Consider the following 20,555-nt stretch of genomic DNA (forward strand, 5'->3'; position numbering starts at 1 on the left):
GTATTTTTTAAATTGTGCGCCAATTCATGCTTCATCCTTTGAAGATGGCAGCCCCCAACAATATGTTTGTTGTGTGTGACCACTTATTGGTATTTACATTTTGTTTAGTTCAATTATACAAGTAGGATTGCATTAAAATAAATCTAAACTTTGTTTATTGTTAAAAATGAATTTATGAATTTTTAAACATTTTGAGACAAATAGGTATTTTTAATGTCTTCCATATTTGTTGATAAATTGAATGGTATTTTGCAGAACGGTCGCTGCGGTCACACTGCTAGTCGCGTTCGTTGTGCGAAAATAGTGCGCAAAAAACAACAAAGTGCTTATTTATTTTTACATTGTTTGTGCAAACACTAGTCAATCAATAATAACAATTTCCAGCTGTGACTGTGCCGTCTTTTCAAATGCAGTCAACTTTTATTTGCATTACCGGTATTAGTTAATAACATTTACAGAAGCATATCAAAGTACAAACAACATATGTACTTATACACATAGATACATATATTAAAGTCTGCAACAACTATAAAAAGCTACAGGTGAGTATGGGTTAAATGGTGAAATGAATAGAAGCCAAATCCTCTATTATGCAAATTAAGGAGACTATTGATTAGTTGTAGCCATGGCCGCTCCCTTTGTGGGCGGGCGGTTGGCGCTGTTGCTGGCGTACAACAGGTGAACAGAGTTGCCACCCTGCTATTTAACCCTTTCGGCAGATTCCACTAGATGAAAAATCTTTATTTTTGTTATAAAAGCCACAAGACTATAAACATTTTGTACGTGAAAACTATAAAGAATTCGATTCTTATTTTATGTATAAACAGATAATTATCTGATCTATCAATGACTAGATTTCAAATGAATCAACTGGTAATACATTTACCAACTGAACTGTTAGTGGCGCATTCCGATAGTCTGGTCAATTAACCTTAACAGTGCCATTTTGAGTAAAACGGCTGTTGCGCCGTCCTAACAGCGCTCAGCGAAACATTTATGTTCGTGCGTCCAATCGCGTTGGTGGTGTTGCCTTCGCGGCTTGTGCAAATTTCTTACAAAAAATAAAAAGTAAAATTTTCAATATCGCAGCGGTTTTGATAAAAGTTGAAAAATTCAAATTTTAAGTTCTCCTTATTGCTATTTACATTTTTTTGGCTAAACCACCCATTGAAGTGAACTCACAAGAGAACTATAAAGTGAAGTTTTTGAGCGATAGCGTATGTTAGTATTTGTGTGTGGCGGCGCGCGTGTGCCTGTGTGTGTATGATTTAAAAATAAAACGGCAAATACATATCAAAATATTAAACGCAAAGAAACAGACGAAAAGAAAAAAGGTCTCTGCTCTGCTCGCGTGTGTGCTGAGCACTTGTGCGCGTCTCTGTCTGTGTTTGTGTTTTCGTGTGTGTGTGTGTCTTTTGTGCATATGTGTGTGTGTTGTGCGGCCATCGCAAGCGATACCAATACCAACAACATATGAACACATACGTTCCATGCGTGTTTACACCTTTTGAGCTGTTTGTGTATTAAAAGGTAAATAGAATATACAAGAACAAAAAAAAAAAGAGCAAAACACGGGCACGTTCTCAGAGGCAAAATATATTGTGGGGGTGGGGAAGGTGGTTTCCCGGCGGTTTCTATGCGTGGGCGGGATATCGACGTCGACTGCGACGCCACTGCACTTTATTCTCTGCCCCCCCTCCCTCTAATTTTTCCCTAGCTGACTTTTTGATTTGTTGTGGCAAATTCTGAGAAACTCGCTGAATTTGTAACATCGATTTAATTTTTGCTATACTTTTAAATTATAAATAACATTCAGTTTTCACATTTGGCGCACATATTGAAAATATATTGTATGTATTTATTTATTTTCTGTGTGTGTATTGTGTGTATTGACACACGTGTGTGCAGTGTGTGTGTTTCTGACCATGCAAAATCATGTGTTCCCTACTTGGCTGGGCAGCCAGAAAGAGAGAGTACATTTCTTATTGTTCTTGTTGTTGCGCTCCTGTTTCTTATTGTTGTTTTTTTTACTTGCTGGCTGCGCATGTCGCCGCCGTCGCAGTTGCAGTTGCAGTCGCTTTTGTGGCCATCGTCGTTTCTTTCGTTGTTAATTTCCTGGAAAAATCATAAAAACAAAAGCAAAAGAATTTTCGAGTGCAGCAACAGCAGCAATCACAAAAAGAACAACAACAACAACAACAGCGAATATATTAGCTCCCTACATCTTTCTTTACCACTCTCGCCCACTAACTCTACTAGCACTAGCTGTCTCTTTCAATCCTTTACAAGCACACAAATACTCACACTCACGTATTTGCTACTCTTGCTTTCTTGCTGAGCAGCAACAGCAGCAGCAACAGGGAAACGCGCGGCGGCGCAGCAAGCGTCGCTGTCGTCGTCCCGCATTCTGCCCGCTCAACACTTTATCTTCTTGTCTTGGGTTGTTGTTGCTTGCTTCGTTCTTTCCTTTTCAATGTGTTGCGCACACGTTCTTCTCACTGGTCGTTCGTCGTTGTTGTTGTTGTTGTTGCTGCTGTTGCTGTGGTTGCCTTTTTACCATTTTGGACAAATTACATTTCTCATCGTTGTCGCCGTCGTTGTAGTGTCAATGACGTCCCATTCTCCATTTGTGACCAACTGTTTTGTCCGGCGAGACTCGGCTGTTGTCGCATTTTAATCGCCGTCGTCTATTGAAACGCTACTCAAGATAAGCTTCGATAACGTTGCTTGCTTTAGTCGTCGCTCTTCCTTTCTCTTTCCCTCTCTCTCCCTCTATCCCACTACTTACTATATTCGTATGAATTTTTACACCCTTGTAGTAAATGCAACGCAATTTACACTACAATAAGTTTGTCTATTAAGTGCGAAAAGTGTGAGCTTATCAAGCTTATAAGACGCAAAAGTATTGATTGTTTATTTACACAGGTACAAACACACACACACACACAGACAAACACACATACAGACGTAGCGACTGTATTGTCGGTGTGAACTTTAATCAATCAGTGCAGAAAATAAAAACACTTGAAAAAAACAGTTGCCAGATGCTTGACTGCTGTGCGGCTGTGTGTGTGGGTGTACGTGGGTGTTTAAAATTGCATGTGTGTATGTGTGTGTGTCTGCCTAAGAATGCATGTGTGTGTGTGTGTGCGTGTGGTCTGACTGCTTGATAAAGTCAAAAAAGTACAAACTTTGAGTATCAAACACACACATCTATATACAACACGCACACTTTGGCAATTAATATTTTATGTTTGCGCACAAAACAAGTATCGATACTTTCAGTTGCATTGTTTTTATTCTGTTATTGTAGATGGGCTCCATAAAACAAACAGTCAGAAAGAGCAACATTGATTGATTACTTAATATATTATACATATGTATGTACATTTTAAAGCGTCAGTGCTGTCGGGAATATTGAAAGTAAAGTAAAGAAAGTAGCTAGATTTGAAGAAAGAAAAATAGCTAGAAATGTGTTTAAATAAAGTTGTGACTAATAGCATTTAAAAGCGAGGCAATTTCTATTCATATATATTATATATTACGTATTATGTATGAAAATACAATAACCAAGAATATATTGTATAATTCTAAAATTGACTGAATCCAGCCACAAAGTGGCCAATGTGGCAGCACTGCTTGCAGTGGGGGCCAGGGAGGAATTCTTTCGAGAAGGTTTGACATTTGATGTTGCGAGGCTTCGGCTTCACACAAGGAAGAGCCCAGTCTGCATACACACACACACATACACACAAACGTATATACAGATACACACACACGCACACTCACTCCCACACTGTCAATCACTTACACCAGCGCACAAGTGCTTATTAAACTTGTATGAGGCACAATAACAAATAGCACAACAACGACTGGCTGTCTGTGTGTGTGTGTGTGTGTGTGTGTGTGGTTGTGTGCGCGTGTGTCTGAGTTTGTATTGCTTATAAAAAATTAAAAACGTAACGTTGGCCAACACAAAGTTCTAAATACACTGCTTGCAATTTGTTAATTGATGCTTGTGCGCCAGCCAAGCAGAATGACTCATTTTTATTATGGTAATTAAGCTGCGCATATGTTAGTTAACAGCGCTGCTAATAACATTTCTCTGTTATGTTATCATTTTTGCGTGTTTGCTCTCAAATGCTCCCCTTAGAATTTGTGTTACAAGTGGCGCAACAATTCTATAATGCCGATTTACGGAGTGGGTAGATTGAAACACAAAGCAATTTGCAGGCAGACAGGAAAGCGAAATACAAATGTCGAAGCAGCAGAAAAAAATTAAATAAAAATAAAAGCAAAGGGGCAAAAAGAACACACAATAAGTATTTCTTGAGTATGTTTTGTTTTTGTGCCGCTCGTTTATTGATGTCTGTTATAACACTCGATTAGCAAGCATACAAACATTTGTATGCATTATACGATTCTTATTTGCCGATCAACTGGTTGACAATAATTGCCAATTTATATATTGCCTTATATATATTTTTTTTTGCTTTTGTTCGCACAGCCATAACAATATATTTCAGATAAAAATTAGCACTAATTTGCTAGTCTCTATTTCCTTAAAACAAAAAAAAAACGACAAAATTCAAGAAAAATCTTTGTGGGGATCGTTCTTTATATATATATATTTGTATATGTATGCATGCAAGTATGCATATAGAGATATTGTTCTATCTTCACAATTTGTTTATCGTATGGTTTATGGCGTCGTCGCCATATCGCTGGCCATATTTGTTTAGCAAACGAATCTGTTTGCTTAGCTAAATCCACATCTGGAATTGTATGATGTGTGTATACTATATGGTAAGCATATTATACTGGAATTGCCGTTTTACAGTTTGTTTATCTAAGCTGAATTTTGCGGTACTTTTACAATTGGGGATTAAGTTGGCAAAATAATGAGTAAATTAAAGGAAATGGAATCGGTTTAGAATCGGAACTTCTCAAATTGTATGTTATCTTCATCTTTTTAAATAAGAAAGTTTTGTTAAAATTGTACGTTATCTTAATCTTTATAAATAAGAAACTTTTGGAAGATGTATTTTGATAAAAAATTCCACTTAGAATTATATTATAATAATGCAGCTTTATAATTATAGATACCGTTTTTAAATATGATTGTTCACATTGCGAACGTGACAAGATTTCATTTATGAGATAAGATTATATAGGTTAATTGTACGTATTTTTTAACACTTTTGTAGTTTATAAATAAAGAAAAAGGAGAGTGAAATTATTCTCATTGAAAATTGAAATAAGAAATCGAAACAATTATTTCATTTCTGTTTCTTTTGTTGTGTTTTTGACTATCTTGAAATACATATATAAATATTATATGGAAGTAATGTCACAGATGTTTAAAATTGATTAAATTCTGTTGTCTTGTGCACCGATTCCTGGAATTCCCAATCTTTATGTATTTACAATGCTCCCTGGCATTTGTGTCTCAGCAAAATGTCACGTATGTACATAACTTAGTAGTAAAAAGTCAGCATTATCAGCAAGTTATATACACACATATGTATATATATATTATATAATATATAAAATTCATAATGCAATGTGTTGCTCTGCATATATTTCGATTTGATCCCAAGACTGACTCTATTTCCTTTACCCCAGCTTGAATAAATCCTTATCAGCAGCCACCTCACAGACGCGTTTTCGTCTAGCATTATTATTCATAATCTAAAAATGCAATTCAACACATATTCACATTTGTTTGTTTTTTTTTTTTTTTTTTTTGTGCTTAGGTCGAGTCACTTTTTGTGTTTGTTCGCTGTTCAGCGATTTGTTTTTCAGTCAGTCATCGACATCGAGTGAATGCAGCTGTTGTTTTTGTTTGCGTGCTGCCTACGTAAAAGAAGAAGATATAGATACAAATACTGTTGTACTACATTCATATAGACATTGAAATACGATTGATACATAGATATAGATACACACAGCAACAAATTTACGATGCGGTTAGCAATTCAAATTGAATGCTATTCAAATTGCTCGTTGGGATTTCCGTAGATCGTAACTACGTCAATTGACTTACAAACATGAAAGAGCAAAATGTTGCTAAACCAGTTTTTGTTTTCTGTTTTCACTGCAACCATAGCAACAACAACAACAACCACTTTCTTTGGCATGTACTTCAAGGCTAAATCTTGCACTAGTTTTTCTCTGCTGTAAAATCAACATTTCAAGGTCGCTTGCCAGAGATACGAAAATACGAATAGGAATAGCTAAAACTTTGTTATACACAACAGGTAGCATAAATTCTGATAACGTGATACTGTAACAGCTGTTGAGTAGATTTCCATTTTAATTGCTGATTTAAGGTGCTGTTAAAGCGCAACGTCATAATGTTGCTGGGATTTTGCCCCAAATTTTGGGTAATTTATTCAAACACGCGAGATTTTTTCTCTGTTTTCTATGTTAACAAACGTCACATTCCTTATCGCACATATAGTGCGACAATTCCGGTCACAATTTATCGCAACGTGACACCAAAAAAAAGAAGGAAATAAAAAGAAAAAAGTTTTTACTCGTGCGCTTGGCTTTGCTTCTAGGAAGATACCAATTAACTACGTATTTTGGTGAGATCTTTGTGCCAAGTGCAAATAACTTGATATATATATTGTGGGGCTATAACCTTATCAATTTCACTGAAAAGTGCTATAAAATTTATAGCAACAAAAAATGCCGCGTGTGTTCGTGTTGAACACCCGATGATTAAAAAATTGACACGACTTAACAAATAGAGTGTATCTCAGTCGTCTAACTTGAAGCTGATAGACAGCGTTGTTACTAAGCGTGGCGCTTTTGGAATTAAAAAACATTTACTTAAGCAGTAAACGGCTGTCGAATAGCTTAGTTATATCTCATTGTGGAAGCTGTTTGATTTGCATAAAAGAGAGAATTGTAATTCGCTGAAAACGGTTCAATGCAGACGTCAATGCTCAGAGGTCTTAACACATCTGCGAGATTCAAGTTTCACAGTTTCAAGAAATTGATTTAAATTTATAAATACGATCTATACGGTGTGGCTTTGCATCATGAAAAACATTGTGTGTGTAGACACGTATTTAACCCATTGACGACAGCAACTTGTTGATGGGGATTTATTTTTCTATTGCTTTATAATAGGTTCTCGGTGGCGGCCTGCATTACTTGAGAAATATTTGATATACATGTAGATGCTGGCTGATCGGCTGATCGCCTTAACACGGTCGATTATCGTGGAGCGTTTTTCCCAGGGGAATCGATAGGAAAGTGGAGCAAAATCGTTTTTTATCGGGTGCGGTATTTGGGGTCCAATATTTGAATGGACTTTATCACATAACTGCTGCGGTTTATTCGAATCCATATGTTGATTTTAAAAATAGCATTGATTTATGATTGAATATGAAAATGTTTCCCTTCTTTCTATGTTTGCCATTTCTTAGATTCAATTCTTTTGAATAATGAATTTGTTTTTTCTCTTAAATCGCTCAAGTGATACTTGTTTGAATACAATTATCTTGTTATTAGCATTAAGAGTGACGCGACAAATGTTGCGCTCCAAAATGAAACTTGACATTGATAAGAGTATATTGAATTCGATGGGTTCTCAATCAGATTTTCGTTTATTGCCTTTTGTTATTGGCTTAGTTTCATTTTCTGTTTTTTATCGGCGAATACGCTTTACCGCTTAGGAACCGCATCGTTTCCCCCCACACACCTCTGGCAACATTGTTTCTTTGTGCGGTGAGTTTTTATTTTTTATGGCAGGCAAACAACAAAAAGTGCCGAAATTCTCTTTTTTTTGTATTTTTTGTTGTATTTTTTTTGGGTGTTGCTTTTTGAGAGTCTCACGCTTGGCTTAGTTTTCATTTGGGTTTTGCGCATTTGTGTTTTGGATGGAATGCTAAAAGCAGCTTTGTCAAGGATGCCAAACAATGTAAATACAATATTAATATGCACATTTAATTATAATTTGTGCAGCGTTAATAATACGCCAAGTGTCCTATATTTTTTTTGTATTTTCTTGCGTAACCTTCTGTTTGGATTAACACAATTTCAGTTAATTCTAAATTTACATAATTTTCACATTTAAACCGTATTCATGGAAAACGCTGACAAGGAAGTACTTGGCGTTTAACATTGCCAAAAGATTTTGCTGTGTGGTTTCCAAACGTCGTATTGTTAACTTATCTAAATCATTTCTTGATAAGTTTACGTTCTTTTTATTTCATTCTACAGTCAGTTAGCCAGTCAGCTGTTGACTTGCTTGTGCTTATCAGAACGATTTAATCTTTCATGGCAATTGATTCATCAATATATAGTAAAAGAGCATTGGCAGAAATGGAAAATCGAAAATCGAACGTATTATCATGTCGATTCCAACTAATTTGCAAATTCACAGTAAAAACTTGGTTTCTATTTAAAACTCGAAATTTGCGTGAATTCCTCTTGCCCAAAATTATGGGGACAATTCCTTATCAACAGGTGAAAAGCGTATAAAATAAACGATTCACTTACTTACGCAGCTTAGTCGCGTTTCACATTTTGCTTACAAAACTAGCAGCAGCTTTCCATTGTTAAACACATTTTGGAAATTGAGACAATCGAACAGGTAAACAAACATTTTGTTGTCACAATATCGCACAGTCATTCAACAGAACAGATCTCAATAGAAAGTCAAAGTCTGGCATTTCGATTGTTTATTTGGGCGAAGCTTATCTCAGCTGACGTAGATATCAGAAAAAAGAAATAATAATTGAATACTCATTGATAAAATAAACAAACTAATGAGACGAATTGTCTCATTTACTTGGATTTCCGTCCCACCTGGCGAATGCTTTGTCCAAGGTCGGAAAAGCGCACAAAAAGCAAACAACTCTTTTTGCATTGTAATCGGTAACGATGAAAGCAAAAGCAAAACCAAATGCATAATTTTCTACTGACGTTTGCTTCTTTTATATTGTGGCACAGCAGCCTTGAACTACTTACTTTTTTGTTAGAGGAAGAACAAGTCGAGAAACCAAGGAAATAAACAAAAAAAAAAGTTATGAATCGTAGAAGAAACCTGCAGTCGAGTAAAAAAAGAATAAACTTTTTTTTGTCTCTGGCTACCTACGTGAGATCTTTCGTGGTCGTTAGTGAGCCGCACATCCGATTGAATTGGGATCGTTTTTTTCTTCTTTTTTCTTTTTTTCTTGGCTGCTGCTGGCAGGTAACAAAGATCTACAGACAGTCCACGAGTTTGACCTGTTTTGCTGTTGTCCCTTTTTTTTTTTGGTTAGAGATGAGCGCGAGTCTCTCAGAGTTGGTAATACGATCGATTAAATTCCCAATAATATTTAAATGTTCGTTCAAGTATGGCCATCTATTTATTATTGTATAAATCATTTGTTGTAAATTTGGTAACAAAAAAATGTCATGTCAGATTCAAAATTAATTGCACGCATATTCGATTTGTCTAATCTTAGATTGTTACATCGTGACACGACGACACTCTGAGGAAACATCTTTACTCTGCTCTGCTCTCTTATTCCAAGTCCGTGGAGTATGTTTGTTTAACGATTTTTATCTAATTTTCGTCGTCGTCGTCGTTGCTGCTGCTGGTCTCTTTTATTTTGTATTTTTTTTTTGGGTCTGGTCTGACTGGTTTGGCTTGTTTAAACATTTCTCGACCATTCATATTTGCTACGTGTGCGCTACGTTCTTGTTGTCCCTTTTTCTCGGGAACTACGAAAATTAGCGTATCGACCGCAAAAGCAAACAAATGTCTGGCCATGGGTCGCCTTTTGTTTTTCTTCTTGTTGTTGTTGTCGGGGTTTTCGGGGCTTGACTCTTCGAGTTCGAGTTCGCGTTTACGTTTAACGTTTACCTTAACGTTTTTAGTTCGAGTTCTTTTCGTTTGTGTTGTTCTACTTGCTGTTTGGCCTGCTGTTTTTTTTTTTTGCCCCGATGTTTGTGTTTCCTTTGCTGCGATCACGTTTTGACCGCCCAGGAACGAACAGAGCCTGGATATCAGCCATTAGTACTCTCACTTTAAAGAGTCCACTAGTTAAGCAGTTTGACTGTGCAATTATTTTTCACACCTGTCGTCGTTCAGGGAGCGACTTGTTTTCGTTGTTGTTGTTGTCGTTGTGCCGTGTTGTGTTCTGTTTATTTTCTCACTGCTGTGCGAGTTGTTGTCGTTGTCGTTGACGTTGTTGACGTTGTTTGCCATTCGCCATTATTTTTGTTATGGTAATTAAAGTTTTGTTTTGTTAGCACACGCTCTATCGGACCTGGGGACCCAAAAGCGTATCCCCAATACACAACACAACTCAGACAATATAGTATATACACACAATGGCGCCTCTTGTGGCAAGTTCTGTTATTTTTGGACATGGAAAATGTTTATCTATGGGTAACTACTGTCCCCCCACTATCAATAGATAAGGAAGGAACGAAGCGACCCCAGTTGCATAGTCGGTCAATGAATGCCATTCAATTATGGGCATCAATTGAAGCTTCAATATTTTGACAGCTATTGGTTATAGATATATATTTTTGTTTGATTTTGATGGCGAGCTGTAAACAAAGTACTCACAATGTATACATTGAAATTAGTGCAGTTCGTTTTTTTTAGAGGTATTAAAATAATTTATGATATTTAACAACAATCTCTTGGTTTTCCTGGAATTTCACTTCAAGATCAAATGAAAACATTCGACTCACGTATTCAACGGAACTACAGTTGGGATGCTGGGGGGCTTCCTATTTGAAAGTTGGATTGTGAAATTAAACTACAAATGGAATTTGTTCCATTCATTACCAAATCTAGCAGTTCTTAACTAATTAAATATAAATGTCTTAATCAATACATTACGATTCTATGAGTGAGCGACGCCAATAAATGAAATGCGCAAATGGCATTCATTATTTTTTAGTAGCATACTTAAAGTTGATCCGCTCTTGGCACGGACAATGTTTGTAACTCATTGGCATTCACGATATCTATTCACATTTCACATAGCACACACCCATTTACACCCATTTACATTTACATACACACTCATCTGTTATCCTTGCCACTTAAATGCTTATGTATATATATGTACTGTTTTATTTATAGTTTTCTTATCAATCAAAACAATTCATACCTAACACATTCCGTTTGTGCGTTGGCATTTTATGGACGAATCAAACTTGCGATTCGCTTGTGGAAGTCAGCAGCTGGACCTTGGGGCCAGGTCAACGCCGACGCCACCATCAAGCAGCTAATAACGAGCCTAACACCTAAGAACCAAATCAAACCAATAACAAAAACAAAAGCATACAACAAACAAGCGAAACTTCAAAACTGAATCCTTGTCACATATATTTGCATCCTGTTGTTGCACACAGCAAATGCAACACGCATCGCTCACATCCCACATACATATTCATCCAAAAAACAAAGACAAAAACCAAAAGCAAAAGCAAAAAGCAAATCACATGAGCAGCATGAGTCTGTGGAAGCGCATCTCGAGCCATGCCGACTGTGAGCAGCGCATGGCTGCTTACTACAATAAGAAGGGTCTCTACGACCTGCGCCTCTGTTTGGCGCCTTGGATCGAAGACCGAATAATGTGAGTAGTCGAACCAGGAACGTGCGGGGTCGGGCTCCTCTCTCTCTCACTCTCTCTTTTTCTATCTTTCTCTCTCAATGATTCAGTTTTTTTTGGGCATGTCAACAAAGTTGCGAAGTAGTAAAAAGTAGTTTTTGGCCGTTTTTTTTCGAGATGGGCGAGAAAATTATACGATTTTGTGCAAAAGCGTGTTTTATTTTAGGGGGCGTAAACAAGTTTAGAATAAGCGACTAAAAAACCGGTTGTATAAGCAGCTCGGCTCGGCATCAAATTGATTACTAATCTCAACGCTTTCTTTTCCACTCTTTCTCTCCGTCTCTTCCCCCCAAAACAACAAACAATTTGCTCGAACAGGTCTGAGCAGATTACACCCAATTCAACAGATCAATTGGAGCAAGTGGCGCGCCGATTTAACGAGGATCTGCAACAGAAACTGCTATCGACACGTGCCAGCGATCAGGCGCTTAAATATCGACTGGTTGAACTCTGTGCGTTGATACAACGCACGCCCGCCCTCGAGCTCTACACGCATCTGCGCAGCGGCCTGCAAAAGGAGTTGCAGCTAGCCACCGAGAAGAGCGTTGCCGTTGCCGCCGCGGGCCAATCGATGCCGCAGAATCATTACAATATGAATAATCCTGTCGGTATGAATGGCAGCTACATGGACACCGGCGATATGTTCGGTGTCCCTGTCCCCGGCACATCGCCCGTCAATGTCGGCATGTCCACGAACGTTATGCATAATGCTCCAGGCAATGCAACGCCCGCTTTAATGGGCATGGTGCCGGCAAAGGTGGAACTTTATGATGTCCATCATCGCATTGTGCAGGGCTTCAATGATTTCTCCGCCTGCTCCGAGCAACTGCAAGCACTGAAGCGCAGCTTTACATATATTTACAATGCGAATAATGCACCCGATGCTGAGGCTGTGTACAAGCGTTTAATCGAGGAGAAGGCAAACGTTGTGTTACGACTGCGTCGCAGCTATTTGTATTATGAGGGACTGCACGATATGGTCCTGATGGAGCTGAAGAACTGGCGTCGCCAACAGGCATTGGCCGGCAATGGAGCACAATTCAGCGAGAATATGCTCGATGATATCCAGCGTTGCTTTGAGATGCTCGAAACCTTTGTCACCCATCTGCTGGCCGCTGTGCTTGAAGCACTTAACCTGCAAATAATGAAAGATGATTCCGACTTGACGGGGCTGCGGGAACAGATTCAGATCTCCCAAAAGAATCTGGTTTGCTCCGCCTTTATTGTGGACAAACAGCCGCCACAGGTGATGAAGACAAACACACGCTTTGCGGCCTCAGTGCGTTGGCTACTCGGCTCTCAGCTGGGCATACACATAAATGCGCCGACAGTCGAGTGCATCATAATGTCAGGTAAGCATTTCTATTGCAAATTATTGTCAACTTAATCGATATTAATATTGATTGCTTTGTCTTTTGTTTTATAGAATTGCAATCGCAACGTTTTGTAAGCCGAGGCACACATGCGGATGTCACAACTGGCAGCCTGGCTGGACAGTCATCGGGTGAAATACAGAATTGCTCCAGCACCATGGAGTATCAGCAGAGCAATCAAGTGTTCTCCGCCAGCTTTAGAAATATGCAGCTTAAGAAAATCAAGCGTGCCGAAAAGAAGGGCACCGAAAGCGTCATGGACGAGAAATTCGCATTGTTATTTTATGCCACAGCCACAGTGAATAATTACCAGATACGCGTCTGGACATTGTCGCTGCCCGTGGTTGTCATTGTGCATGGCAATCAGGAGCCACAATCTTGGGCCACAATTACTTGGGATAATGCGTTTGCCGATATTGTGCGTGATCCGTTTGTTGTCACCGATCGCGTTACCTGGTGTCAATTATCCGTGGCACTCAACACCAAATTCGGCTCCTGCACACAGCGCGCTCTAACCGCGGAGAATTTGGAATTTTTATGTGAGTTTAATTGTTTGAGTTAAATCATATTTTGCGATGCTAATCATTATTTTATGCAGATGAGAAGCTACAGCGTGATAGCAGCATTGCCGGTGAGCGCAATGAGTATATATCGTGGAATCAGTTCTGCAAGGAACCCCTGCCAGAGCGTACTTTCACCTTCTGGGAATGGTTCTTTGCCATCATGAAGCTGACCAAAGATCACCTGCTCTCCATGTGGAAGGCGGGACGTATTACAGGCTTCATCAACAAGGTTAAGGCACAGGATGATCTCATGCGTGCCACCACTGGCATTGGCACTTTTTTGCTGCGCTTCTCCGACAGTGAGTTGGGTACGTAATCCGTTAGTGTTAAGCCTACCCAAATCGATGATTGATTTAATTGATTGGCAAATCATTAATCTTATTTAGGTGGCGTCACCATTGCATATGTGAACGAGAGTGGTTTGGTAACGATGCTGTCGCCATGGACCGCACGTGATTTCCAAATACTCAATCTGGCTGATCGTATTCGTGATCTGGAAATGCTGCGCTGCCTGCATCCAACTGACGTCAATGTCCAACCATTGGATCGTGATCTCGCCTTTGGCGACTTTTATACGCAGCGTCCTGGTACAAATTTTATACATACATTACAATTACTATCTTCAAAACGTTCGCAGAACATTGTGATCTTTTTGAATAAGTAATTGCGTTTGAAGTAAACAACTCTTTAACAAATGTTTTCCTTTTTTTTTGACAGAACCAACGCCCCGCGGTGATGGCTATGTGCCCAGCACGATACGTGTGCAGGTGCGTACCAGTGGGGATACGTGCTCCATCAGTGGCACACCTCATCATCCAATGCAGTCACCGCCCCAGGATAGCATGTCGATGGGAAAGTAAGTTTTACATGGTCGACCTTGGCAAGCTGATATTGTCCTAAAGCGGCAAATTTCCGTTATTTGTTTTTAATTTTCGGCTCCCCATTAGGAAGCTCTTTTTTTTGTTTTTGTTTTTGTTGTTAAAAACCCTTAACCAAAACAAGTTGCAACTCTGCGAGTCGAGTTGCTCGCTGTAAACTGTATTAAAATTGTTTTTATTTATTTGGCATAATTTGATTTATAACCGCTTTTTAAAAGTTTAATTGATTGCAATACTTTGAAATCGAAAGATGCGTCGGAAACCACTGCGAGACCAGAAACGTTTTTCGAGTCCTTCTAATAATAAAAAAAAACACAAACTTTTTCCTGTTCTTGTTTTGAATGTGTATTATTTTTCTTTCTGCTCTACCTATCTTTTTTTTTTGTTTGGTATTATTCATAGATACTTGCAAAAAATGATTCAAAAATAACATTAGTAATACTAATAATAAAAACTGATAACAAACAATAGGAAACCGTATCTATAAAGGCAGTTGTATAAACTCTCTAACTTACTCTACTCTATGTTTTATTTTCATTTTCTCTATTATTTAATTTGTTGTGCAATCTCTCTTGGTGTCTTGGTGCCGTTCAGTTATTCACCACGTAGTGGCATCATGGTTGATAATGTACCAAGCGTCGCTACCACATTCTATAATATGGACGATTCTGATTCCGATGATAGCATTGTGGCGCGTGCGCTTGAGAGTTATGTGAACAGTACGACGCCCGATGATCCAGTTGTGGCTCAGATATCCGATATTGTCAAATACAATGGGTACGACAATGGGCAGACGGCAACGTGGACGACGCCCAATAGACAAAATTATTCAGTGCCATCAAACTTTAATCAAATGGTCCCCTATTAAACACAACACAAGTTCATTTGTGGGCACAAGCGCTTAGGTTGTGCTACTTACCGCAAGGTATAACCCTCATATCTATTGTATCTATAAAAATAGTATTTATGTACCAATATCGCTATCGCCTTCGCATCAAATTCACCCAGCCAAATAAAACAAACAAATGTTAAGATAATTCGTTGGATTCTCAATTACAAAATCGATAAAATTACGTTAATTTGTTTGTTATAGAGCCGGGGTTCTAACATTTCAATATATATTATGGCCAAATATCATTGCACTGCCCTTGTTGAGTCTAAAAGCATTACATCCACATGTCATTTGCCACAACACTCGCGTCACTTGCCTCACACGTCACTCGTTCACATTGCATTAGACACCCACTGTTGCCATCTACTTTACTAACACACCCAGGTCGATCGCTCAGCTCAGCTGCAGATTAAAGATTTTCTATTCTATTCGTATGTTTTTTTTTTCCTTTTTTGTTTGTAATCTTTTTATTTTTGACTTCAAAGTATTGCCATCTTTTTAAGCTTTTCAGCGGCTGCAAATCATATGCAATTTTATATACAACAATTATATATCTAGCTAATAACAATGTATTTTATTCTAACTTTTGATCGCAGCTTGCAGAATAGCACCATCATGCATCTGTAAACAAAAAAAAAAAATATATATATATATATATAACGATATATGCCAAAAGAACATCACAACAATGAAATGGGCAAATATTGGGGCTTTATTCGGATTTAATTCAAATAAATATCCAAATTAATTGCATGTTCTTTTTTTTCTCAAAATATTCTTATCAATGTTTGTTCTTAATTGTTGTCATTATCAGGGTTTTGATTGTCAATGTGATGTTACAATTGTTGTAGTTTTATTGAACACTTCAATACATTCAATATATACAGGGAAATACTATAATAATATATAATAGATTACATTAAAAACATTTAAAATATTCATTTCGTTAGGCAACACTTATCCTTGCTGTTCACAAGTTTCAGTCGAATCATTTGTTTAGGTTATCATATTTTTTCGGTTATCATATGCCTTCTTACTAACAACATTATAACTCATTCCATATGTACAATGATATTTATTTTGATTTTTCTTAATATGATTTCAATTGAAGTAACCTATTGTTATTTTTTCTTTTACATTTCATCCTCCTTTTTAGTGGTAGTGATTTTGCAATGGCGGACTTTGATACGATGCAGAACTTTGATGTATATAATAGAATAATATAAACATACATATATATATTTATATATTAGAAATATATATAGAGATGTATAATTAAATCACGTCAGATGTTATATAAACGAAATCCTATAAATATTTGCAAGAATTGCCGCTATTATCGACGTCCATTAGATGTTTACTCTATTCACACACCCTTCAATTTACACCGATCGGGACCTTCGACATTGTATCGAACGCTATACCGAGTAAAACCAAAAACAAAATAATAAGAAAACAAAAAACAACATTTAAACAATACAAATGAATGCTTTGAAAAGTTATTTTCACATATATTTGGAATTTACATCGTTGTGGCATGCGTTTTAATTTTTGGTACGTATTCAGTTGATTTTTCCGCTTTTGTTTACAATTATTAATATAGTATAATCTAGTATAAGATGCAATTTTGTGAGGTAGCTTGCAGATATTATCGAACGTCTATTGAACTTATATCTGGTTGTGATCTTCAAGTAGTAGCCAATTAGTTTTTTGTCTATGCTAGCTAATTATACACGTATTGTTGTAAAACTATCATTGTTATTATTATAAATAAAAGATACAAGACACTAATAAATATGTATGTACAACTATTGTGAAATTTTCTCAGACAGTTTATTGAATGTTAATAATATTAACGAATTTATTGTTAAATCGATTTTAAACGTTTGAATGTATATTATATACTATATATATATAGTAAGACGATGCAGATTGGAGTAAAAAAGAGCTGGTTTCAATGTCCACAACGACGGAAGGAAGAAAACGAATAAAATGTGTTTGAACTGATGAAATGAAATATGTATACGAATTTACACAAATAGAGAGTCAGCTATATTTATATGTATGTTTATCTAGATATATATATGTATATGAAATACGATATTAATGTCTCAATGTGCTTTACCTATTATCTACAAAATTGTGCAGATGTTTTTTTGTGTTCATTACTAAAAGTGTGTTTTATTTATTCTTGCAGCATTTGTGAAACGCCAAAAGAACCAACTAAACGACAAGAGCAATGCATGCAAATTGCTGCACATCAACACCCACACAATAAAACACCAAGAACAGCTACAGCTACACACAACAGACATACCCAGAACATGATGTTATGTTTCCCAAGTCTACAAATTAATTATTATTATTTTTTTTTATTATTTTAAATTGTATGGAAAATTGGCATGTCTCTGCATGTTTGTAATATTTCTTCTTCTGTGTATCAAGATAATACTACTTATACGAAAAAAACATTTAAAGGATTAAGAGATATGCGTGGATTTTAGTTAGTTTAAAGCCTAAATTTGTTGAATCTAAAATTGTGAGTTTTATCTTAATTTTAAAGAATTATTTTACGTTTAGATTATTTTTAGATGCGTAGTCGCAAACACACACAAAACGCGGTGCGCTACAAAATTAGTTATACTTTTCGAGTGTACGTATTAATAATGCTACATATTTGTATATCTATATTTGCTTTATGTAAAAACCGTTTCACTGGCTTCCATGCTGAAAATGCAGAAAAATATTCATGATTGTACTATATTTAATTTTTGTTTGAACGAGGACAACGTGTGCATTGCATTACAAATGCGTCAAAAGTAAATAAATAAAAGTGTTGGGTTTGTTATCTGCCAGGATGCAAAAGCACAATAAAGAGAAGAGAAAACACGATATATATACAAAAAGAATGTTAATAAAGAGATGAGTCGTAAATTTTACTATTTTTTTGTGTATATTCCTAAGCTTTGAACGTGAAATGTAAGAATTTTATAACACTTAAGTACCCAAAATTAATCAATAAATACTATATACATATAATATACATATATACACAAATATATAATAAAGTTAATTACACATTTTTTGTGCAGCTGTCAAAGCAAATTCAATTTGATCAACGACAAACAAATTCATTATGTGTGTTCGTGTTGAACGTAAAGTTTTCTATTTTTAAATGTTTCAATGTAAAAACCTAATGCACACATTCCCAACGATTGCAAAGTAGTAAACAAACTCTGATAATTCGGGAATATATTTGAAAATGTGCACATTAAATGATTTAAATGGAGTTTTTTTAATGTAAGCAATATTACGAATTGAAAGAACTAAATAATGAACTATTCTTGTCAAAATGGCCAATAAAGATTTGATTTTAAACATTAACCATCGGCTTTTTAATTCATCTAATATAGTAAGATTACAATTTTAATTTGCAGAATGTTCGATAATTTATATTTTATTTACTTTTCAATTGTTAAAATTCATTTCCAATGGAAGGTGTTGTTTAAGCAAAGCCACTTAATTTTTGTTTGAGCAGCATTTGTCCTTGGGTCCATTTTTGCAGACGCAGTTGCACTGCTGACTGCAGGCGCAGTTGTCGCCGCATTTGGTGGCCGAGCACTGGCAGTCTATAAGCATAAAGCTTGTTAAGAAAAGTTTAAATAATTTCGTTCACTTTTACTTACTATTTCCGCAACCTTTGCAACCCATTTTGTTTTTGATGTTTAGTAAAGTTTACAACTGTTTATCACTGTATCTTCTTGATGACTTGTTGTCTGCTAAAAGTTGCGCTCGCGTTTTATAGATATCGAATGTATGCAGTTTTGCACACCATTTGCTCAAAGTTCCATAAACGAGATTAAACGAGAATGTTCAATATTTAGCATAGAAGTTGTGTCTTATCAAAGCGTGCGCAAAATTGCGTAGCCGACGCGTTATCTGCGATTTGTTCTTGTTTCTTGCCGGAGCGCAACTGCACACGGCTTTCTTATCAGCTGGTTTGAAGGGTATATAAAGCGGTGATTGTTTGGCAATAATATCAAAAAAACAATACGCAAAGTTCGCGTCAACATAACATATCATATTAAAGTTTTAAAAACCTTTTAAAAAAACAACAATCAAGATGCCTTGCAAAGGATGCGGAAACAGTAAGTGAAAGCAACTCCAATTAAAAGAAGGTCAACTTATAAACTCTTCCAAATTATTTAATAGACTGCCAGTGCACTGCCGGCCAATGTGGAGGTAACTGTGCTGGAAACCAACAATGTCAATGCGCTAGCAAACCCGCCTCCAAGTGCTGCCAGAATAAATAGAGGCTGCTATGACCTTAAAGAGTTCTATAATTAAATCTCCGACTGATTGTGAATAACTAAAGCGTAATAAATATAATGTATAATAATTTATAATTTAATCATATGACCGTTTTATTATTTAAATGGATGACGGATAGTTTGGGGTAAATTTTATATGGTTAGTATGAATTTGTGGTCAAATTATTAATTTGTATTTAATACATTGTGAATTTCTAAATATATTTATTTTTATACCCGCTACCCATAGGGTAGAAGGGTATTATAACTTTGTGCCGACAGGAAATGTATGTAACAGGTAGAAGGAGGCATCTCCGACCCTATAAAGTATATATATTCTTGATCAGCGTCAACAGCCGAGACGATATAGCCATGTCCGTCTGTCCGTCTGTCCGTCTGTCCGTCTGTGTGTCTGTCCGTCTGTCCGTATGAACACCTAGATCTCAGAGACTATAAGAGATAGAGCTATAATTTTTTTTCGACAGCATTTGTTATGTTTGCACGCAGATCAAGTTTGTTTCAAATTTTTGCCACGCCCACTTCCGCCCCCGCAAATCAAAAAAATCGAATAAAAAGCGTAATTTTAAAGCTAATGTTGTGAATTTTGATATATATAATAATAACTATAGTAGTTATGATTCCTGAAAATTTGGTTGCGATCAGATAAAAATTGTCGAAGTTATTAAAGAAATACTTTTGTATGGCCAAAAACGCCTTCTTACTAGGGATCTGAGTTGCTTTGCCTCACAATCTGGTATATTGAGCCGTCCATGGTATATTTTGAACGCGGTACTATATCGATATACCACATATACCATTTGGTATATTTTTAGTATATTTGCAGTATATTTGGTATATTTTGAGAATAATACCGCAAAATATATTGGCTTTAATCAAATTGGGTAG

The 20,555-nt window shown here is 36.5% G+C and overlaps 3 protein-coding genes and 1 long non-coding RNA gene across 8 annotated transcripts; 2 read left to right on the forward strand and 2 right to left on the reverse strand.

The window, feature by feature from the left end:
- The first annotated feature begins 283 nt into the window (after positions 1-283).
- Positions 284-18,723, forward strand: LOC133835747 (signal transducer and transcription activator). 5 transcript variants are annotated; one of them, XM_062265797.1, is made up of 10 exons: positions 284-542; positions 11,102-11,597; positions 11,952-12,985; positions 13,060-13,545; positions 13,605-13,877; positions 13,956-14,156; positions 14,287-14,425; positions 15,042-15,372; positions 16,496-16,893; positions 17,537-18,723. In XM_062265797.1, the coding sequence occupies exons 2-8, from the start codon at positions 11,377-11,379 to the stop codon at positions 15,313-15,315; spliced, it is 2,628 nt and encodes an 875-aa protein (XP_062121781.1). In that variant the 5' UTR covers positions 284-542; positions 11,102-11,376; the 3' UTR covers positions 15,316-15,372; positions 16,496-16,893; positions 17,537-18,723. The 5 variants fall into 5 exon arrangements, with proteins under 5 accessions (XP_062121781.1, XP_062121784.1, XP_062121780.1 ...); XM_062265796.1 differs by lacking the exon at positions 284-542 and adding an exon at positions 1,002-1,530; XM_062265800.1 differs by lacking the exon at positions 11,102-11,597 and having other exon boundaries at positions 285-542.
- Positions 1,992-3,340, reverse strand: LOC133835750 (uncharacterized). The gene is made up of 2 exons (XR_009893638.1): positions 2,305-3,340; positions 1,992-2,115 (listed from the first exon to the last, which is right to left on the reverse strand). It is a non-coding gene; the product is annotated as an uncharacterized LOC133835750 (long non-coding RNA).
- Positions 17,536-19,135, reverse strand: LOC133835748 (metallothionein-4-like). Its single transcript, XM_062265802.1, has 2 exons — positions 19,026-19,135; positions 17,536-18,968 (listed from the first exon to the last, which is right to left on the reverse strand). The coding sequence occupies exons 1-2, from the start codon at positions 19,048-19,050 to the stop codon at positions 18,859-18,861; spliced, it is 135 nt and encodes a 44-aa protein (XP_062121786.1). The 5' UTR covers positions 19,051-19,135; the 3' UTR covers positions 17,536-18,858.
- A 239-nt stretch (positions 19,136-19,374) lies between these two features.
- Positions 19,375-19,733, forward strand: LOC133835749 (metallothionein-2-like). The gene is made up of 2 exons (XM_062265803.1): positions 19,375-19,487; positions 19,552-19,733. The coding sequence occupies exons 1-2, from the start codon at positions 19,463-19,465 to the stop codon at positions 19,650-19,652; spliced, it is 126 nt and encodes a 41-aa protein (XP_062121787.1). The 5' UTR covers positions 19,375-19,462; the 3' UTR covers positions 19,653-19,733.
- Positions 19,734-20,555: the final 822 nt, after the last annotated feature.

This window comes from Drosophila sulfurigaster, chromosome 2R (genome assembly GCF_023558435.1).
Source record: "Drosophila sulfurigaster albostrigata strain 15112-1811.04 chromosome 2R, ASM2355843v2, whole genome shotgun sequence".
NCBI lineage: Eukaryota > Metazoa > Arthropoda > Insecta > Diptera > Drosophilidae > Drosophila > Drosophila sulfurigaster.

Bases quoted from the DNA above. Each gene is read 5' to 3' on its own strand.
- LOC133835748 (XM_062265802.1), bottom strand. From the start codon at position 19,050: ATGGGTTGCAAAGGTTGCGGAAATA. The intron at 18,969-19,025 runs GTAAGTAAAAGT...TTATGCTTATAG, and splicing joins TTGCAAAGGTTGCGGAAATA to ACTGCCAGTGCTCGGCCACC.
- LOC133835747 (XM_062265797.1), top strand. From the start codon at position 11,377: ATGCAACACGCATCGCTCACATCCCACATACATATTCATCCAAAAAAC. The intron at 12,986-13,059 runs GTAAGCATTTCT...TTTGTTTTATAG, and splicing joins CGAGTGCATCATAATGTCAG to AATTGCAATCGCAACGTTTT. The intron at 14,426-15,041 runs GTAAGTTTTACA...GGTGCCGTTCAG, and splicing joins GATAGCATGTCGATGGGAAA to TTATTCACCACGTAGTGGCA.
- LOC133835749 (XM_062265803.1), top strand. From the start codon at position 19,463: ATGCCTTGCAAAGGATGCGGAAACA. The intron at 19,488-19,551 runs GTAAGTGAAAGC...ATTATTTAATAG, and splicing joins TTGCAAAGGATGCGGAAACA to ACTGCCAGTGCACTGCCGGC.